This window comes from Heliangelus exortis, chromosome 3 (genome assembly GCF_036169615.1).
Source record: "Heliangelus exortis chromosome 3, bHelExo1.hap1, whole genome shotgun sequence".
Lineage (NCBI taxonomy): Eukaryota > Metazoa > Chordata > Aves > Apodiformes > Trochilidae > Heliangelus > Heliangelus exortis.
The window spans coordinates 69,555,022-69,575,578 of record NC_092424.1 but is presented as its reverse complement, the minus strand read 5'-3'; the positions used below and the strand labels follow the sequence as shown (position 1 = coordinate 69,575,578).

The 20,557-nt window shown below is 36.5% G+C and overlaps 1 protein-coding gene across 1 annotated transcript in view; it reads left to right on the top strand.

The window, feature by feature from the left end:
• FIG4 (FIG4 phosphoinositide 5-phosphatase) overlaps positions 1–20,557 on the top strand; it is a 64,454-nt gene that overhangs the window by 22,355 nt on the left and 21,542 nt on the right. The window contains exons 8-17 of the mRNA XM_071741187.1: positions 520–620; positions 1,062–1,224; positions 1,847–1,944; positions 4,002–4,135; positions 7,220–7,336; positions 8,882–8,927; positions 10,776–10,924; positions 11,942–12,108; positions 17,336–17,474; positions 20,009–20,067. Of these exons, the coding sequence (XP_071597288.1) occupies positions 520–620; positions 1,062–1,224; positions 1,847–1,944; positions 4,002–4,135; positions 7,220–7,336; positions 8,882–8,927; positions 10,776–10,924; positions 11,942–12,108; positions 17,336–17,474; positions 20,009–20,067 (1,173 nt within the window). The remainder of the gene's footprint in view (positions 1–519; positions 621–1,061; positions 1,225–1,846; positions 1,945–4,001; positions 4,136–7,219; positions 7,337–8,881; positions 8,928–10,775; positions 10,925–11,941; positions 12,109–17,335; positions 17,475–20,008; positions 20,068–20,557) is intronic.

Here is a 20,557-nt window from a genome sequence, read left to right as displayed (position 1 = left end):
CTGATTCTCTCTTTTTATTTTTTACTGAAAAAAAAAAATCAGCTCTTCATCCCTAGCTGTTTGCCTCTGGCTTTTGGTTGGTGATACTTGCAAATGTATCTGCTGTTCCAGACAAATAATTAGAGAGTGATAATCTACCCAGTGTGACAACAGAAATTCCCTGGATTTAATCCCAATAGTCACAAAAGCAGGATTTGCATCCCAAGATGAATCTTGTATTTATTTCACCTCTGTTGTCACTTCTTAAAATAGAAATGCTTCTTTTCCATATGTTGTGAAAAGTGGTTGATGTCTTGTAATGTGGATTCCCTTTTCAAAGCTCTTCAAGATGATTGTTGAAAGAGGCAGCGCTGTCTTCCAGCTGCAAATGAGATTTGGAAGTGATATTCATCTCTGAAAAGGAGATTTTAATTCAGATATTTCACTTTAATACACCATTTTTAGAATTAGTTCTTGTTTTCATGAAGTAAGTGAATAAAAAATTGCATATGACATGTAAACCTTAACTTCTCTTTTAAGAACTGTTAATATATGGTCGCCCTATATATGTCACTCTGATAGCCAGAAGATCAAGTAAATTTGCTGGAACACGTTTTCTGAAACGAGGAGCAAATTGTGAGGTAAATTAAATGTGATTTTAGGGGTTCTTCTCTGCCCTCCCCAACAGTATGAAAGCATGGACTTGACTGACTGGAGAGCTGAAATGCTTTAGAGAGTTGTTAGGGCTTTGTTTGTAAATTGTACTATTAGATATTTTTGTCACGGTTATCTTGACATTTTTAAATTCAGCTAATGAAGCTGTTCTCAAAATAAACTTAACCAGCAGTTCTTTTTAAAAAAAAAAAACAACTAGAGATAATATTTTTTTCCAAATAGAACAAAAAAAATTATAGTATACATTTAGGGACAAATGGAAAATTAACGTTCAGTGGTGTTCTCACTACTGTAATTTTGTGTTTTACAGTTTAGTTGTACTCTGTTTGTAGTGATCAGTTCTCTGTAGTGCCATGCAGATCTGAACTGGAGTGTCTACATCATATGTGTATTTCTGTTTGTTCTAGGGAGATGTTGCTAACGAAGTGGAAACTGAACAAATCCTTTATGATGCTTCAGTTATGTCATTCTCTGCAGGAAGTTATTCTTCCTATGTTCAAGTTCGAGGATCTGTCCCTCTGTACTGGTCTCAGGATATTTCAACTATGATGCCAAAACCACCCATAACATGTATGTACTGATTATTCTTTCTGGTAGTTAATGGTTTGCACTGGGTCCTAAAGAAACATCTGAGAGAGTTAATGACAACTAACCATGTAAAAATGAACACATTATCTATGCATTTTGTTATTTGGAAATCTATAATTTAAGGTAAATCAATATGGCTTATTATAAACATCATGGCATACAAATGTTCAACCACATTAAAAGCTACATTTCATGACATGGAAAAGAAAAATTCTCCATCTTAGGTATCACATTCAGAAATGTAATACAAAAATAGTTTTGAAGATATCTACTTTCTTCTTGCTATTATTTTATATACAAAATTAGCTACATTTATCTTGGTATTGTGGCTACAATTCTGAACCTCTTAAAAATGATGGAAAACATCTGGGATGAAGTTAATGGGGCCAGAATAATTGCAATTTATAAGTATCTCATGGAAGTTTTTGTTAAGAAGTCATTTGCAATTTGGAAAAGGGAAGATTTTTTGACAGCTTCTGCATAAAAAGAGCTTGTAATTGTATCATTAGTATTAGAGAATTGGTATATATTTTGTCAAGACTGCTTTTAAGGAAAAATTATTGAAGTGGCTACAGCTTGCCCTGAATACATGTATTTGTTGCAGTGGACCAAGCAGATCCTTTTGCACATGTTGCTGCTCTTCATTTTGACCAAATGCTTCAGAGATTTGGCTCCCCCATTATTATTTTGAATCTTGTGAAGGTATTGTATTTTGAATATGTTATATATATATACTATAATTTTTAATATAATGCTTATTTCTGTACACTGTGTAATTTTGGTTGTGCTCTAAACTAATATGAGCTGCTAAATGTTGTATTTTCTTTATAAAGCATCCTGCATGGGATAGTACATTACTCTCCACCTGCTTCTGCTACAGCCCTTCAAAAAAAAAAAAGTTTCCCTTGTCGATAGTATTATCTTTTGCTGTTATTTTCAGGCTTTTGCTATTACCCCTTAGATACAAGTAAGTCCAAATAAAATTACGACTAAATTTAAATTAACACTAAAAAATGCTAAAATACTATGGTTCCATGCCAAGGGAGGTTTGTAGGCTTCTTGTTGCAGATGACTGAGTTATTTGAAATATTATGATAAAGTGTTATCTTCCGATGTCTGCTTGGTGTGGTAGAGTCATGGAAGTACAAGAAAGAGAGAAAACTGGTGTATTTGGTGCTAATGGGCAGTAGCAGCAGTGCTGGACTAATGGGGGGAGCTTCATGATAACTACAGCAGTTGAATTCACTGCTGTGTGAGAGGCTGCAGTACAAAGCCTGGATTCTTTTGGTTCTTATGTCTTGTATTTTTATTGTGGGGTTTTTACTTTGTTTTTTTGTTTGTCTGGGGTTTTGTCTGTTCTGAACCAGCTGTTTTCTGTGGTGATGTCTGTTTTCATGTTTAATATATTGATTTGTTTTGCTTAAGTCTTTTCTTAGTCTTAAAGGCTCCTTTGTGTGCATGTTGGATCCACTCTTAGTGAAGGGAGAAAAAAAAAAAGGGAAAATATAAAATGAAGGCTTCAAAAAAATCTAAGTTGTAATAAATGGCAACCAGATAAACTTTTTTCTATTTCTGGAAGCTTTCCTATGTAGGACTGGCTTTAAGACACTCTGAGAATCTATGGAATTGTATTAGAGATGGCATTTGTTGACAAGAAAATTATTTTCTCTCTTACATCCATAGCTTTCAAAAGCCATTGTTGTGTGAGTTTAGGCTCACATGATTTTGACACATGAATCATTATATACTTTTATTCACAAGGCTTTTCAGTATGGTGGCTGAAAATGTCTCTTTATTTCTCTCACTATAGGTGCTCAATAATAAGATGCTAAAGTTCATGTTTCTTTATTACTTTATGTACTGCTTAAAAAAAAAACCAAAAAACAACAACAAAAAAACCCAAAAAACCAAAAAGACCACAAAAAACCCAAAGAAAAGCAGAGGGAAAGGTCCCAAAGCTTAACACCATTTTTCCCCTTTTTTGGATGTTGCTTTTACAAAAATATTAAGTGTTTCTATCTCTAGTACTTTTATTATTTGCTTTAAGTGTTGATGAAACATAAATCCATGTCCTTCTTTAGCTGTCTCTCCTAGAAACTTGTCAGCTACTAATGAATGCAATGTAGCTTTCTTTGGGCTTGTTTAGTTCTGACTTCTATTATATATTTAAAACAATTTCTATAACATGAGCACAGGTTTTAGTTTGGATAAAGTTGAGAGGAAAGGCATACTAATATAGAGAGTGCCAGAACATGTGGTTTATTCAGAGAATGGCAAGATAATTCAAATGCTTTTAAATTTTTGCAAGGCTGGGAGATGGGAGCTTTTGTTCCCCATCTCCTGCGAGTAATGGAGAAGAATTTCCTAGATGCTCTTCTACCCCTGAATTGAATGAGAAAGTTTTCTGTCTGCATCTCTTTTTCCTTCTCTTTTCTCTTTGTCCATTTCCTGGACACCCTACTGTCACTTTTATTTTGTTGTGCTCATCTTTGCTCTTGTAGGGTACCATTTTTCAGCTAATGATTAGGCACAGTTGAGATTGGTGACTTTTACTGCTAGTACAGATCACCTGTTAAAACCCAGAACACTTAGGTTTTTGTCTCCTCTGTTCTTAATTTAGTTGTAATTATGAAGAACTGCCTTCTGTTATGTATTTAATTTTCAATTTCTGTTTTATATACATATGTGTATGTGTATACAGGTTACATACATTTGTTAATGAAAAGTTTAATGTTAACTTCATTTTCTTCTTGCAAAAGGAACGTGAAAAAAGGAAGCATGAAAGGATTCTTAGTGAAGAACTTGTTGCTGCTGTGACATATCTCAACCAATTTTTACCCCCAGAGCATGCAATTATATACATACCCTGGGATATGGCCAAATACACTAAAAGGTACTTTGTACTTGTGCTCCTAGCCACAGTACATATAACTGTCAGCTATGGAGTGTCTCTCTTTTCAGTTGAATGTAGACTAGAAATGATGGGAAAATTTTATTAAGAGCTAAAGATGGAATAAAACCTCAGCTCAACTTTTTCAAGGATTTTTAAAATGACATATATTTTAAGTCTGCAAGTATAAATTGCTATTCTTAAGTAACACGCAACTGGGTTTTAAAGTTCTCTGACCTGTATATGTCTGCTCTATCCTGTAATGCCAAAAATTCTAAAATAATGACAAGAATTGTTGGGTCAACTTTCAGATATGTTACTGTATTAGTAACAAGGGAAAAACTGGTATGGTATAAAGGGCAGGGTTAATTCTTTTTAATAAATTTGTATAAAAAGCTTTGAAAAACAATTCTTATTCATCTTTGAGATTAAAAGTTGGTTGATATGGTTGGTCATGTGAGTGTGAAATTATTAAAATTTCATGTATTTTCACAACTGCATGTTCTGTACATTTCGTGACATTGTGTACAATTAGGTGTATATGCAATTGTTTGTGTTATGATTAAAAAGCAAATCTCATAAAAAGACTAGATTTTTTTAGAAGATATGCTAGATATGCTAGAAGATCTTTTAGAAGATATGCTAGATGAAAGTTCTTGAGTTTTATTGGAGTGATGCTGATAAAGCTTAGTAAGTAGTCTTCCTATGTGGGAAATTATTCTAGGTCATCAAACGATTCCCCTTCTGGCTTTAAGCTTGGGGTCTATATACATATCCACATTCCCACCCTAGTATACATATCCTATACCCAAACTGAATGTGCACAAGTCCATGGGCCCTGATGGGATGCACCCAAGAATGTTGAGAGCTGGCTGATGTTGTCACCCTGCCACTCTCCATCATTTTTGAGAGATTGTGGCAAACGGGAGAGGTGCCTGAGGACTGGAGGAAAGCCAGTGTCATTCCAGTCTTCAAAAAGGGCAAAGAGGGTCAAGGCAATTACAGACCAGTCAGCTTCACCTCTATCTCTGGAAAAATTACAGACCAGCTCATTCTGGAGGTCATCTCTAAGCACATGAAAGAGAAGAAGATTATCAGGAATAGTCAGGATGGATTTACCAAAGGGAAATCATGCTTGGCTAATCTGATAGCCTTCTGTGATGTAACTGAATGGGTAGATGCAGGGAAACCAGTGATGTAGTCTACCTTGACCTCAGCAAGGCTTTTGACACAGTCTCCCATAACATCCTCTTGAGCAAGCTCAGGAAATGTTGAATAGAGGAATGGACAGTGAGATGGATTAAGAACTGGATGCACAAAAGATCAATGGCATAGAGTCCATCTGGAGTTGTGTGACTAGAGTCCCTCAGGGGTCAGTGCTGGGTTCAGTCCTGTTCAACATCTTTATCAGTGACCTTGATGATGGGACCGAGTGTCTTCTCAGCAGGCTTGCTGATGGCACAAAGCTGGGAGGACTGACTGATACCCCAGAAGACTGTGCTCCATTTGGAGGGACCTAGACAGGCTGGAAAGTTGTGTAGGGAGAAATTTAATGAATTTCAGTGAGAGCAAGTGTAAAGTCTTGCATTGGGAAAAGAAGAACCCAAAGTACCAGTACAGGTTGGGGACTGAGCTGTTGGAGAGCAGCAAATGGGAAAGGGACCTGGGGGTGCTGGTGGGTGGAAGGATGAACTTGAGCCAACAATGTGCCCTTGTGGCCAAGAAGGCCAATGGCATCCTGGTGTGCATTAGAATGGGGGTGGTCAGTAGGTAGAGAGAGGTTCTCCTCCCCCTCTGCTCTGCCCTGGTGAGGCCACATCTGGAATATTGTGTCCAGTCCTGGGCCCCTCAATTCCAGAAGGACAGGGAACTGCTTGGAAAAGTCCAGCACAGAGCAACCAAGATGCTGAAGGGAGTGGAACATCTCCCTTATGAGGAAAGGCTGAGGGAGCTGGTTGTCTTCAGCTTGGGGAAAAATGGGGAGTGACCTCATCAATGTTTAGAAATATATAAAGTATGAGTGCCAGGAGGATGGAGCCAGGCTCTTTCCAGTGATGTTCAATGACAGGACAAGGGGCAAAGGGTACAAGCTGGAGCATAGGAGGTTTCATATAAATACAATGAAAAACATCACTGTGAGGGTGACAGAGCACTGGCACAGGCTGCCCAGGGAGGTTGTGGAGTCTCCTTCCCTGGAGACATTCAAAGCCCTCCTGGATGTGTTCCTGTGTGACCTCCTGTAGGTGACCCTGCTCTGGGTGAAGGGTTAGACTCGATGATCTTTGGAGGTCCCTTCCAACCCCTAAGTTTCTGTGATTTCTGTGGTATAAAAAGTACCTAACAACTTTGAACAAGTTTAATTACTTGTACAAGCAGGAAATACTTAAAGTGGAAGATGATTATACCTGCCTAAAGGATTGATAGTTTCAGGAATACTGAAAATGTGTTCATACAGTATTGAAGTAAGTGTGCTGAGAAGTAATACCAGTGGAAATATTCCAAAATATTGCTTCCATTTCAGTATAAGCAATCTTTAAAAAACAAATTATTAGTTTTACTACTCAAAATATAAACTCTGTAAGAAATACTTCAAAACTGAAATAATGAGTAAACCAAAGTTAGTGAAGAGATGGATGCCCTGATATGAGCAGGAGATGCAGGACATCATGAAGGCCACACAAAGAAACAAATGTAGCTGAACAAAACAGCACCTTTCAAACAAAATATGATTTCAAACAATATGATTTAGCATAATCCTTTTCTGTCTTGTTCTTATTTTGTGAGTCACAGAAAGTTTGGTAGTGTAAAATTAGTGTGATATAAAAGTCAAGGTGTTTTACGTTTTTGGAGTCTTCCACTTCTAGTTGATGCAATATCTGTTATTAATACATAAAGTTACTCAGATGTCATTACTGTTTCCTAACTCTGTAAAAACTAAGAACACAATAGGCCCAATTACTGTTGGATGAATAAAGCTGTGATATGAGAATTTCTTTAAATAATTTTTGTTATTAAAATACTTTGCAAGCAGTTAAATTTTCTTAATATTAATATAGACTGACTGTGGTGTTTTTTTTCTCTCCTCAGCAAACTTTGCAATGTCCTTGATAGGCTGAATGTGATTGCAGAAAGTGTAGTAAAGAAGACTGGATTTTTTGTAAATCGACCTGATTCCTACTGCAGTATCTTGCGGCCGGATGAAAAGTACCTCTCATTTAATTGGAGCATAATGAATAGCATCTACTGCTTGATGAGTTGTCTGGACTTTCTGTGTCTGTTGCATTATTTCTTATTATAAGGCTTAAAGTAATATGAAAAAAAAATAATTTGTTACAGTTACAGCTACAAGAATTGCAGCCAGAGGCACATGCTAGGAAATACTAATACACTGCAAAATCTATAGAGAGAACAATTATGCTGCTGCTGTTCTACGTATAATGGATTCCTTCTTCAAACCATTTCTAGTACAAATGGCTTGTTCAAGCTATTTGTAACTTTTAATGTTGTGCCATGTAAAAACTTGTTCCATTTGTGTTTGTATAATGTTCTGGATTTGGTTTTTTTCACTTTAGCCAGAGGAATTCTAAATTGGAGGGTAAATTTAACAAAGCAAACTCTATTTGGAATTTTATAACTTGCTTCCTTTGACACATACTAATACACAACTAGCATCTAAATGTTACTGAGTTTGTTGTTTTCCAGTGGATTTTATGGTATTCATACACATGAAATTTAAAACTATTTTTTTAAAAATAGAAACTAGTTCATTAGACTGCTGCAGAAATACAGTGATTTAATTAGCTGAATTCTTTAAGGACTTGAGAATACATAAGTAAATTAACTTCCTCATTGGAAATTCAGTAAGTTTTTGATTCAGATTTTCACATTAGTGATCTAACTGCCCAAATGAGCCTTCAAATTTTATGTTTAGAGCATCCTTGCCTTTTTAGCTTATTTTCATTTACAAAGAGCCAGGGCTAAAACTCTCATATTCTCTCAGAGCTTTTCTCAGCCGTGCAGTGCAGCAAACACAGAGACTGCAAACTAGCACAAACAAGATCAAAACATCCATGTACTCTTGTGTTCTGTAGTGGTAGTCCAGTGTAGTATATATACTTGTCATAGCAGTGCTCTGGTCAGGCTTGGTAACACTACTAATTTGAAAAGATATTCATTTTTCTGTTATGCACCAGGCATAACTTTCTGCCTCAGAAAGTCATTAATTCCTGATTTATGCTCTCTAGCTCTGGGGTACAGCTAAAGCCTGTATCCAGTTACAAGACCTGGATAGTATGTGTGTATGTATTCAACATATACCAGGTGAAATCAGTATGGGGCTGAGATTTAAGTCAACCAGCTTGTGCTATGTGTATGTTAAGCCTCTGTCTTCCACTAATTGAGGTTGTACCTACTACAATTTTTGTCTGCTCAAAACCTGACCTAGCAGTGCTTGCGTTACTCTGACTCTGTTTTATGGGGAGCAAAGGAAATGTTTTGTGTGGCTTTTGGATATTTCTACTTGAAGGCTGGATTTTTTTTTTTGCAATGCAGTTTAAGTACAAAATCTTACAATTGTGTAGAACTTCCACTGCTTTCTGCTAGTCAGGGATATAAAATTTGCTTTGTGGCAGGTTTTTAGTTATCACTCTTCTGTTGAGCAGATCAATACATTGCATCACCTGGCTTTTTATTTTTTTGGTTTCTTTTTGTAAGTGGTTTGTAAGTTATTATGTCTTGTTTCCCTTTTAGGTGGAATGAACTGGGAGGTTGTGTTGTTTCCACTGGTCGTTTGCAGGTACTAAAATAGACTTTATTAATTCCTACTTATAGTGGTGTAGATCAGCACTCCCAAAGCACCAGCGAGCCATTTCACTTAATTATCCCATTGGTGATTCACAGGTTGCTCTTAAGTTGATAACATTGGTAACAAACACCATTATTGCAGTCCATCCCAGAAATCCAGTTGGGAAATAGGGCTTAAAGTTCTTGGGTGATACTACAAAAACTTATGCTGCTGGAGCTGTATTTTTTTCTGGAGGTAGTCTGAGAAATATTCACGTGATGCTAGAGGGAAGGGAGGTCATCCAGAGGGACATTGGCAGGCTTGAGAGGTGGGTCCATGCAAACTGCATGAAGTGCAAGGAGGTCAACTCAAGGTCCTGCACCTGGGTCAGGGGAACCCCAAGCACAAATGCAATCTGGGGAGACAATGAATTGAGAGCAGCCCTGAGGAGAAGGGTTTGGGGGTGTTGGTTGATGCATGAGCAGGCAATGTGTGCTTGTAGCCCAAAAAGCCAACAGTATCCTGGGCTGCATCAAAAGAAATGTGGCCAGCATGTCACATTTTTAAACTGAAAGAAGATAGGTTTAGATTTGATATTAGAAAAAAATCATGACTGTGAGGGTGGTAAGACACTGGAACAGGTTGCCCAGAGAAGCTGTAGATGTTTCATCCCTAGAAGTGTTCTAGACGAGGTTGGATGGGGCTTTGAGCAACTTGGAATAGTGGGAGGTATCCCTGCCCACGACAGGAGGGTTGGAACTAGGTGATCTTTGAAGGTCCTTTCCAACACAAACCATTCTATGATTTCATGAATATGAAACATGTCTGTTTTGAAACAGATTAAATCTGTAATAAAGTCAGCTTGATATAGACAGTATTATTTGGTATAACTGAAACAAATCTAGATAGAGGGACACTCGCCTTATCATCATTTATAACCAAATGGTCCCTTCCAACCCAAACCATTCTGTTATTTCTAGGATAAATTTTTTTGAGGACAGATAAACAGCAGAGCAGATATGATTTTATCTGTTTTAAAATAAAATATATCGATGCTAGCTAGATTCTTTAAAAAAATTAAATTAGAGATTTACCTATATGAGGAGTATGATTATCTGTTTTTCAACTTAACTTGAAGTAGTCACCATAGGCATTTTTATCATAGTTCATCATGCCTTGGAATAGACATCTGTGTGTCCCACCTGCAAAATGCTTCTTTATTAAGAAATAAAAGTTTGCCTAGCTAACTTGTGTGTAACCATGTGTATTTGAGCAGAAGAATCCCCCATCCTGTTATATTAAAATATGATTTTTGCAGCTGTTTATATGATACCGTAACTCCTCGTGTGCTTATGGAATTGAAAAATGGTGGTGCAAGCAGTGTGAAAGAATACATACGTAACTGTGAACTTCAACAAAATGTTCATGTGTCTTGCTTCAGATACGGATAGCTTAAAGGAAAAGCACCATCACAGGAGAACCATAGCAGGATGAAAGTGTGCTTTATTTTTTTTGCAGTAGTTAATGGTGTGCTTGAAAATAAAGACCTTCACTGAAATAAAAGCCTTTCTTTTTAAGGTAATTTTTAGGGCTGTTTTTAAGGTGAAGGAGAGATTAACTTTGGGTGCTGATAGATGCAAGGATTTTTTAAAAATAGGCCCTACAGCAGTGTAATGTAGCTTGCTAGAGATAAATTGCTCTTAATATATATTTTTTTATGTCTTTGCTTAAATTTTTGTGAACTAATGTAAAATTCAGTGAGACTTGACAAATCTTGGGATAGTAGGAAAAAAAGTAATAAAAAAAAAGTATAATAATCTGTTGATTAAGAAAAGTCTCTTATCTGAATTGCTTTACCAGACAGGAGTTCTCCGAACCAACTGTGTGGACTGTTTGGATCGCACTAACACAGCCCAGTTTATGGTGGGAAAATGTGCTTTGGCATATCAGCTCTATTCACTGGGACTGATTGATAAACCTAATTTACAGTTTGATACTGATGCTGTTAGGTAAGATATATTAATAAAGTGTGCCATGGTTTTATTTTTAGTAAAGTGTAAAGAGATTTAGGGAAAGTATGTCAATATAGATGAAGATGCAATTTTTTTTTTTAATTATTTAATTTATTCCCATAACTTTAAAAAATGAGGCATACTTGAAATTATCTTGAGAAAACCCAGTCATGCTGAAAATCTGCATTTTTGAAAAAGTTTATCAGGCTTCTTGCAAGATATTGCAATGTCTGCATTGTCTCACATCGAATATCTGCTTCCTGCAAACTCTGTCTCTTCATTGGAGAATTTGGTGATTTTTGTTATTCTGACTGCCCTCAGTTTGAAGTCTACTGTCATCTACCCGATGCTAGAGGACTGTGTTGCCTTTAGCCAGGTGTTGTACATATTACTAGCCTACTCTTTGTACCTTTTACATCATGTTTTTCCAGCCCCAGCAAATGGTATCTGACTGCCCTTCACATTTCTTACAAGTCGTGTTTATTCTCTCAGTACCTTTGAGGCACCATTACCATAACTAGGGAGATTTTATGAAAATTGTGTAAACTTCATTCCCAGTGGACTTGACTGAAAACATCACCTTGAAGTATTGGCATGCTCTGTCCCATTGAGTGTATTTAACCTACTTAAGTTTGTGAAGGTGTATGGTTTATATTCTCCCTGTGGGCTAGTAGGATGTCATTCTTTTCCCTGCATGTTCTGTAGGGTGAATGCCTACTGCTGTATTATGAATTACTGGAAATCATATAGTCTAAATCTTATTAGTACTTACTATATCTGAATAAAATTTCCACGTACATATCTGACTAAAGAATAGACACATAGCTTGAAAGTTCAATGTTTGTAAGTTATTAGCATGTTTTAATGAAGTACTTGCTTTTATAAATTGTTAAAAGAAGAAAATATATTCCTTGTTAAACAGAAAAGCTTTATTGTTATAATAGTATATTGTTTTTTTCTCTTAAAGCCTCTTTTCAGCAGTTTGGTAGATGTCATATTTTGCTTTTCCTTCAGATTATTTGAAGAATTATATGAAGATCATGGAGACACACTTTCTCTGCAATATGGAGGTTCTCAGCTTGTCCACAGAGTGAAAACCTATAGAAAAATAGCTCCATGGACTCAGCATTCCAAAGATATTATGCAAACACTCTCAAGATACTATAGTAATGCTTTCTCAGGTAAACTTAGTGCTCTCTTTTAAGACATTATGTAAAAAAAAATATCTGACAGCGGAGATCCTTTATATTATTAAATTTGCAAATAATTCAGTAAGATCTGATGAATATCAAATTGGTAATCTGGTTTGTATAGGTTTATACCTTATGCAAATGCATGTTGTATCATGCAGTCTTGTTTGATAGAAGTTAGTGTACCAAGCAATTACATTTAAAAACCAATTACATTTAAAAACACCAAAACTTGGTGTTTAAAAAACACCAAGTAAATAAGCTCTTCTTTCAAGACAACTAGGTTGTAAAAAATATTAGTTTATTCCTTTACTAGCTTGTATCAGTCAGTGATATTGTTCTGCTTTGTTCTGGACAATGTTGCTACAAAAAAAAAACTCACTGAAAAATGCTGAGCCATACCTTATGCAAAATAACTGAAAAAAATGCCTAGTGTTTTCAGAAGTCATGAGAAAGACATAAAGGAATAATCAGGGGATAGTATAAAACATGTCAGGAGAACAGACATCAAATGCTACTGTGTTTTAAATACCATGTTAGACATTTTGTGCCTTTTTGCACAAAAGCTGCATAGCCAGGGAAGGAATTTGTATTTTTTTTCTAGTGAATGCAATTATCCAGAAATTATGTGAATTCTTTGCAATGAGTTGGACACTGGCAGGAAATACTTAAGTAATTTCTTGTTTCTTTGACTGAAGTTTCTACTTTTGTTAATGACAGTTCTTTGTAATAAATGCAAATAAAATGCAAGAGCATGACGTCTAAGGTACCATTTCAGAATGTAATTAATGTAACTTGTGTACCACATTTGCCCAAATTAAATGAGAAACTGAGAGATTGTTTAGTTCAGTGATGTGGTTTCTTATTGTTTGCAGTGGCTATAAGGTATGGCTTCATCAGTTCTTATGAGCAAAAGGAGCATTCTTGCAGTATCACCTGTGCTGATAAGTAAAGATGGAACAATATATATATATATATATATATATATATTATACCAGCACTTATATGGTTAGGTGGAAGTTTGAGCAAAGTTCTAGATTCACATTTGGACACATGGTCTTCTTGCAAGGATAATGAAGATATGTATGCATGTGTTTTTGTTCTGAAAAAGATGTTACAAGAAAAGGAGAGAATATAGAATGAAGAATGTCCATCTTGTCACCTGAATGAACTTGTAGCTGACTACACAAATGTTAGTATTAATTGAAGTTATATAGAAATTGTGCACAGGTCCTCAACTTACTTATAGTTTTGGTATTTGATCTCATTTGAGTAAATGATTTTTGGGCCTTTGTGCATTTCTTGTATATGAAGATGACATTGTTGAACTATAGCATTCAATACTGTATTTACTGCATTTTTGAAATTTTAAAAATACATGACATTTTAAAATACTAATTCCAAAGAAATTTAAATGTTCAGTGTCCAGCACTGCCTGTTTAGGTGTCATCTGCAAGCCTGTTAATGTGACAAATCGAGAGAGATAATTTTACTCTTGATGTTTGTCAGAAAGCAGAGATAAAGAAAGCAATTTTAGAACAAGATTCTGATTTGTTATACTGCACTTATTGTTAACTGTCATAGGTCCTTTAAAATACAAATGAAAATCTGAGGGCTACCTAGTTCATAAATCAGCATAAACCTTGTTTTTCTGATCTAAGAAACTTTTTTTTTTTAATGCTTATGAATTTTATCTACTAGTACTAAACACAGAAAATTTTAGTGGTTTTCTTGAAGTCATACTGTATATCAGATTCAGAATGAGATTACAAGTGGCCAGCTAACAGTGACTCCTAAATAAATCACTTAGCCACACTTGTTCTGTTTATCTATTAAAAAAAAGAGACAATTCTAAAAATAATTTGCACTTCCAAGAAAATGGCCTCATCTGCTAACCTCAAAGCTCTTAGAATAATCACTACTAATTAAGTTGTACAGTTGAGAAAAAGTAGGATGAGTGTTGGTTAAGTGACTTGCTTGGAGATACTGATTCAGGAGATAAAACTTGGTCTTTTAAGATGGATAAATTTAATGCAGTTTCACCTTGGTCCATGATACGTGTCTCTCTTACATCTTTTCTGTACCTATAAATTTATGATACGTTGCCTATATAATAGGAGAGAGAAAAGTTAAAAGAATGTTCTCAGGATCAAGTTGATGACTGAAGCTTAGAAGAAAACCAAGGTTTACTCTAAAAAATATTAGGAGGAATTTTATGGTAACATGAAAAAAGTTTTATAGATTTAGGCAAAAAAGTCTGACTTTTTCATGCATCTTTTTAATTCTAGCATTTTAAAAAAGTAGAGGGTGCAATATAGTTTGAGAAGTCAACTGTTTGAAGTACCCTGATTATAAGTAAATTAGTTGTGCCAGAAAAAAGAACATCATCCAACTAGGAATTAGGTGTTCATTCAATATCCACTTTGAGAAGCATTTTTATTAGTTGAAGTCTAACATTTTTCTTTAATTTGTGCTTAGCAGAGAAATTAGGAAATAATACTCCAAATAATGTTGCTCTAGATTCTGTGTCTTTTAAAAGTAATGTGACATTGCAGACTTCAGTGCTAGAGTTGCTGCCAAGAAGGCCAATGGAATCCCGGGCTGCATGCAGAACAGTGTGGCCTGTAGGTTGGGGGACGTCATCCTTCTCCCCTTACTCTTCCCTGGTGAGGCCACAGCTGGAATACTCTATCCAGTTCTGGGCTCCCCAGTTCAAGGGAGACAGGGAGCTACTGGAGAGAGTCCAGTGGAGAGCAGCAAAGATGGTTGGGGGACAGGAGCATCTCTCTCATGAGGAAAGGCTGAGAGAGCTGGAACTCTTTAGCCTGGAGAAGAGAAGGCTGAGGAGAGACCTTGTTATTGTCTACAAGTACCCAAATGGTGGTTGCAAGGAAGATGGAGCCAGACTCTTCTCAGTAGTTCCCAGTGACAGGATGAGGGGCCACAGGCACAAGCTGGAACATAGGAAGTTCCATTTAAGCATAAGGAAAAAACTTCTTTACTCTGAGGGTGACAAGGCACTGGCACAGGCTGCCCAGGGAGGCTGTGCAGTCCCCTTCTCTGGAGATACTCAAAACCTGCCTGGATGCAGTCCTGTGTAATGTGCTCAAGGTGATCCTGCTTTAGTGGGAGAGTTGGACTAGATGATCTCTGGAGGTCCCTCTCAACTTTGATAATTCTGTGATTCTTTGAACTGAGACGGCATAGCTTTCTCGCAGTGTCCTTGACCATCCTCATTTTGTCCTTATTGGTTGAACTGTGACACTATTTTGCAGAAACAATACGGCCTGCAGGGCCTACAAATGCTTTTGAGTATTAATGTGTAGCAGACTTAGTGTTTATAAGTTGATCCTCTTAAGAAAATTGGAAAGTTGAGGAGAAAGGAAAAAGGTCAGTAAGTACTATGCCAGCCTACAAGAGAGCTATTGATGGACTTTTTAGGATGTCAGGTAGTGATAGGACTTGGAGGAATGGATTCGAAGTAGAGGAGGGTAGATTTAGATTGGAAGTTAGGAGGAAGTTCTTCACCATGAGGGTGGTGAGACACTGGAACAGGTTGTCCAGAGAGGTGGTAGAAGCCCCATCCCTGGAAGTTTTTAAGGCCAGGCTGGATGGGGCTCTGATCAACCTGATCTAGTGGGAGGTGTCCCTGCCTGTGGCAAGGGAGTTGGAACTGGATGATCTTAAAGGTCCCTTCCAGCTCTGAAAATTTTATGATTCTAAATATCTTTTTGGATAAGTGCTCCTAAGGGACTATAAAAGCACCTGGAGGAAGTATGAGTGGATAGAGAAGAAAGTAAAAAGGCAGATTCCAGATGAGTGGTACTCTAAGTAGTGAAGGAGAGCCAAGCAATGTCAAGAGGTTTTTGCCTTTCTTTCCATTTTCCTGGTGCCTTGCCCTTTTACACCATGTTTATACAGAAGATCACACTTCAAAATATTGACCTCTGCATATGTGCACTTCTGTAAAGTACCATACTTTCCTACAATCTTATTGTCACCAATTTTCTACATTTCACTTCATTTGTCAGCTGCTTTTGTGTTTTGACTCCCTCTAAAAATATTGTGTGTTGCACAGAGAGAAGAGGCATTTGAATTCTAGGGAGAAGGAGATATTGACTGAAAGTTTGGTGGCGGTCAGGAGCCAACTTTGTCCTTGCTTTCAAACCACCTATATTTTGCCTATAGTTTTACCTGCTTTCTACTATACAGAGCCTTCAGTTTGCGGGTTCTGATGCTGTGTGTTGCTAAAGGACTCTCAAGTCTCATAATATTCTTTCTGAAGTGTAGAGAGAACTGAGGGAGTAATGCCATTGAACTAGTTTGAACTATGCCTTGTCTGATCACTGAAGTGCAGGCAGGAGTGGAGACAAGAGTTTTCCACATGCTAATTCCTCAGGGCACAAATAGAGCTCAATGCTTCACATATTCCACTGGGTCTAAAGATCTTTTGCACATAAAGCTTCCTCTGCCCCTATGGCTCTGCTTGCAAAGCTGGCTTTGGCACTGCTCACCATCCCCAAGTCCTCATCTGACTCCAGCTTTTCTTCATGTCTGTTTTAACTCATCCTGTCAGCAGCTATATAGCAAAAGAGATTTTAAAGCTGTAAGTGAACAACAACTTTTCTTGTCATGCTTCATCTACAGTGGTATGTAGCTACTTGATTTTAGCACTTGTGTTATTTATGTTGAAGAAACTTAGAATATGGCAAGTGATCATTTAAGCCAACTATATCTTGGCTAGAAAAATGTGACAAATTTGTGTGTGTAATTTGTGTGTGATGTGGGGAAGATTGTGTATTGTATAGAAACTGATTGATTTCATTAAATTATTTGCCTGTAATTTAGACTGCAGTAAATGCATCATGATATGTCAGATTCCCTGGAACAAGTGTGTAAACACACATGCTTCATGTACATGTGCATGCAGAGGTGGGAGAAAGAACTGCAGCATAGGATCTTAACAACTGCAAAGCTTCTGCCTCAGTTTCTCGGTGAGAGAAGCCAAGGAAAGAGGCAGCATTGGTACCAACCCCACAAGCACTGTTACCTGGCAGAAAGTCAGGTTTAAATGAAGCTTTCTTTTGGTGGTTGAAGCCCGGACATCCCTATAGAAGTCACAGAACATACACATATTCTGTCTATGAGGAGGAAGCAGAACAAGCAGATGTCTGAACAGGCTTGATCTCTGCCTTTAAGTGTGCCTCTTGTCTAACAGATGCAGACAGACAAGATTCCATCAATCTATTTCTCGGCGTATTCAAGCCTACAGAAGGAAAACCTCATCTCTGGGAACTTCCCACTGATTTTTATTTGCATCATAAGAACACCCTCAGTCTGTCACAGACCAGGCGAAGGTATTTTGCTGTTCTGTTCTTTTGTTTAGTATTGCTTTGTTACATTTTTAAAATACATGCTGTTAACCAAATAATTTGGTCAACTCATCAAAAACTTACTTAATTTTTTTTAGGCTTTCACAAAAACTTAAAATAACCTTAAGGAGAATATTTTCCTGTTGTGCTGAAAAAAAGAAGTTTCATTTAATCTAAAATCCTAGTTTGCAGTGTAAAATGCTTCATTGTTTTAATGAAGTACACTTACCACTGTCTCGTTAAGAAGTATATGGTTTTGATGGTTAGAGTTATTAAGTCAGTGTTGTATTTGAGATTAAGTGATGAGGATAAAGTTTGTTTAATTTTTTTGTGTGTAATGCACTTAGTCTGCAGCTTTGTGTACCAAGAAGCCCATGATTTTCTACCTTCCTTTCAGCTGTGTCTAGTCTGTTTTGAAAACTATTTTTCTTCATTTGCATTCCATTTGTATTTGCATGGATATATACAGAAATTAAAGAGCTAAAGTGTAAAAATCTTAAAGAAATTTAGAGTGCTTCATAATGTGGAATTATTTTCCTAAGGATTATAAATACTGTGTATAAAAATATATATTTTTTTTTTTTACAGTTTTAATGACAAAGACAATACTAGGCTGAGTTATGTCAGGAAGCTCACTGTTCATATTTTTGTTCATTCTGTGAGCTTTGAAGCTCTGTATCACAAATGATGGATCTGAATACCTGCATTTAGATTTTTGTCTGGGTAAAAATTCCAAGTGTTTGAACAGCGTGTTCAGTCCCTGTTGGCTTCTTATTCCATTAACAGCTGGCATGTGATATGACTGTTTCTAAATTTCAAACCTTCTGTATTGTCTCCTGAGGCTTCTCTTGATACTTGCTTATGTCAGCTGTACAATGAGGTGCTATTTCAGGCACACATAAAGTATGCAACATTGATTTTATTGCCTACTGCTTGCAAACATCATATGTCAAAAGTTAATTCAGTTGATGTGTCACAAATATACAAATGTCTTAATTCTCCCTTTCATTTGTTAACCAGGTTAACAGTTCTTTTATTTGTGCCAGATGTTGTTCTCAAATGAGACAGAACATTTTTTTTTCAATGTTGGTATTCTTAATTTTCTTTCACTAGTTTTACCTTTCATTCTGGCCAGAAGGTCTTCTGACCTGTTTTAATATACAACCAAGATGTTTTTGCTTGTCAACAATATGACACCCCCATATAATAAATACTTAAGTGAAAAAAACACTTTCAAGTAATTTTTTATCTCTACCAAACCAAAGACAAGTTCTTCATGTAACTCCTGCCTGCCTCTCTGTGCAGTGCCTCTGTTGGATTCCTTGGGCACAGCAACAAAAGAAGTAATGAAAACTCAAAACAAATCAAAAATACAGGAAGGGAAGGAAGATGATGTTTCCCGTCATTGAAACTTTTTTTTTTTAACTGTCTGTGCTTTTCCTATATTGTATTTGCCTCTCCATCAGAAATAATGAATTCCATGTATACTTTTATGTAATTTGCTATTCGCATGAAAGGGCAGTGGACATGGAAAAGTAGAGTCTGTGTTTCCATATGACCATTTATGCAAGCAGCAAAACTGGGTATGTCTGCATAGTTTCAGACACTGAAAAAAAATGGCTCGCTAACATGGCCTGATAAAGTACTTCAGGAACAGACATGACCATCAGGCATAGCTCACTCCTTTCTGTCTGGGACATACACAGTTTTTGGGAGTGCAGCTGGCTGTTGCCCTGGCTGTTCTGCCTGTTGCCAAAGTCACAACTCTGCCTCTGGGCATGGGATTGCCCCCCGTGTTTCTGCTTCAGATGGCTGCATGGATATGAGTAAGGGATAGCTGCAGTGATACTCTGATTACAGCCCTTATCATTTTGTACATACACACATATGTGAAATAAAAATTAAGAAACATGAATGTCTTTTCACCCCAGTTGATGAAATTGAAAGAAGTATCAGAATAATTAAGAGCCTCAATTTTGCTGTTAGTTATGCCAGTAACTAAGTCCTAAGTTCTCAGACTTAGGACAGCTGTTGCATCAAAATGTATTCCTTCATGTAGAAGTCACCTGCTTTGACAATCTTCTGATTTTATGATCATTGACCTTAATTTCTTCGTATCCCTTTTCTAAATATTATGGTCTAAATAACGAGTGGTGGGTAGGGATTGACGCTTTTTTTTTTGTTTTAGATAACAGAACAAAAGAAATACAGAAATACCTTAATTTTTATTACTGTAGAGGTAGGCAGCTGAAACATAATTTTTTAATGGAACAAAACCACTGCCCCTTCATACCTGTATTAAGCTTAATGTGTTTAAATTTTGTGACTTAAGAGCAAAGTAGTAGGGTAGGAGCCTGCTGAGATCTTGCATCCAAGGATAATTCTTTTACTATCTTCCTCACCTGAATTATAAAGAAATGCTTACTAAAATGACATTGTATGGTTGGGTAACTGCAAATCTTTAAACTGGATATGAGATCAGATCTTTTGTATCACTTGTTTTCCTCTTTCCTCTACAGCTATACTTACTGGTGGACTGCAGGTGTCCTAAAACATTTACCTCTTCCTTTTGATGAAGGTAGGAACTACATTTTCTCCTTGACTTAGAGTATCTTGAAAAAAAAATTTTGTCAGAAATGCTTTTTAACTGCTTTGGATCCTAAACTGAAAAAGAGGAAAAAAAAAAAAAAAAAAAAGAAAAGAAAAAGATGAAGGCTGTGAAATACTTTGGGTTGGTTTGTGGTTTTTTGCTTTTTTTTCCTCTACCACAATGAGCTATGATTTTTCAACGGCAGGATGCAAGAGATGGGCTAAAACCTGACCTCCACACATTTATGTGACACACTTCATTCTGCTTAATTTTTTCTTGCCCATTAGCATGCATTTACAGTCTATACTGGTGGTTACATACCTATTGCAGATGACAGGGCATAACTAGTTGTGTCTTCTTTGGGATACTGTGGAGCATGTTTTATTTGGATTTGTTGTCATGAAGGGAAGTCAAAGTACAGTGGTAGATAGTTCATATTTATTAAAGATGTGCTGTGTATCTTCATTTCATAATGTCT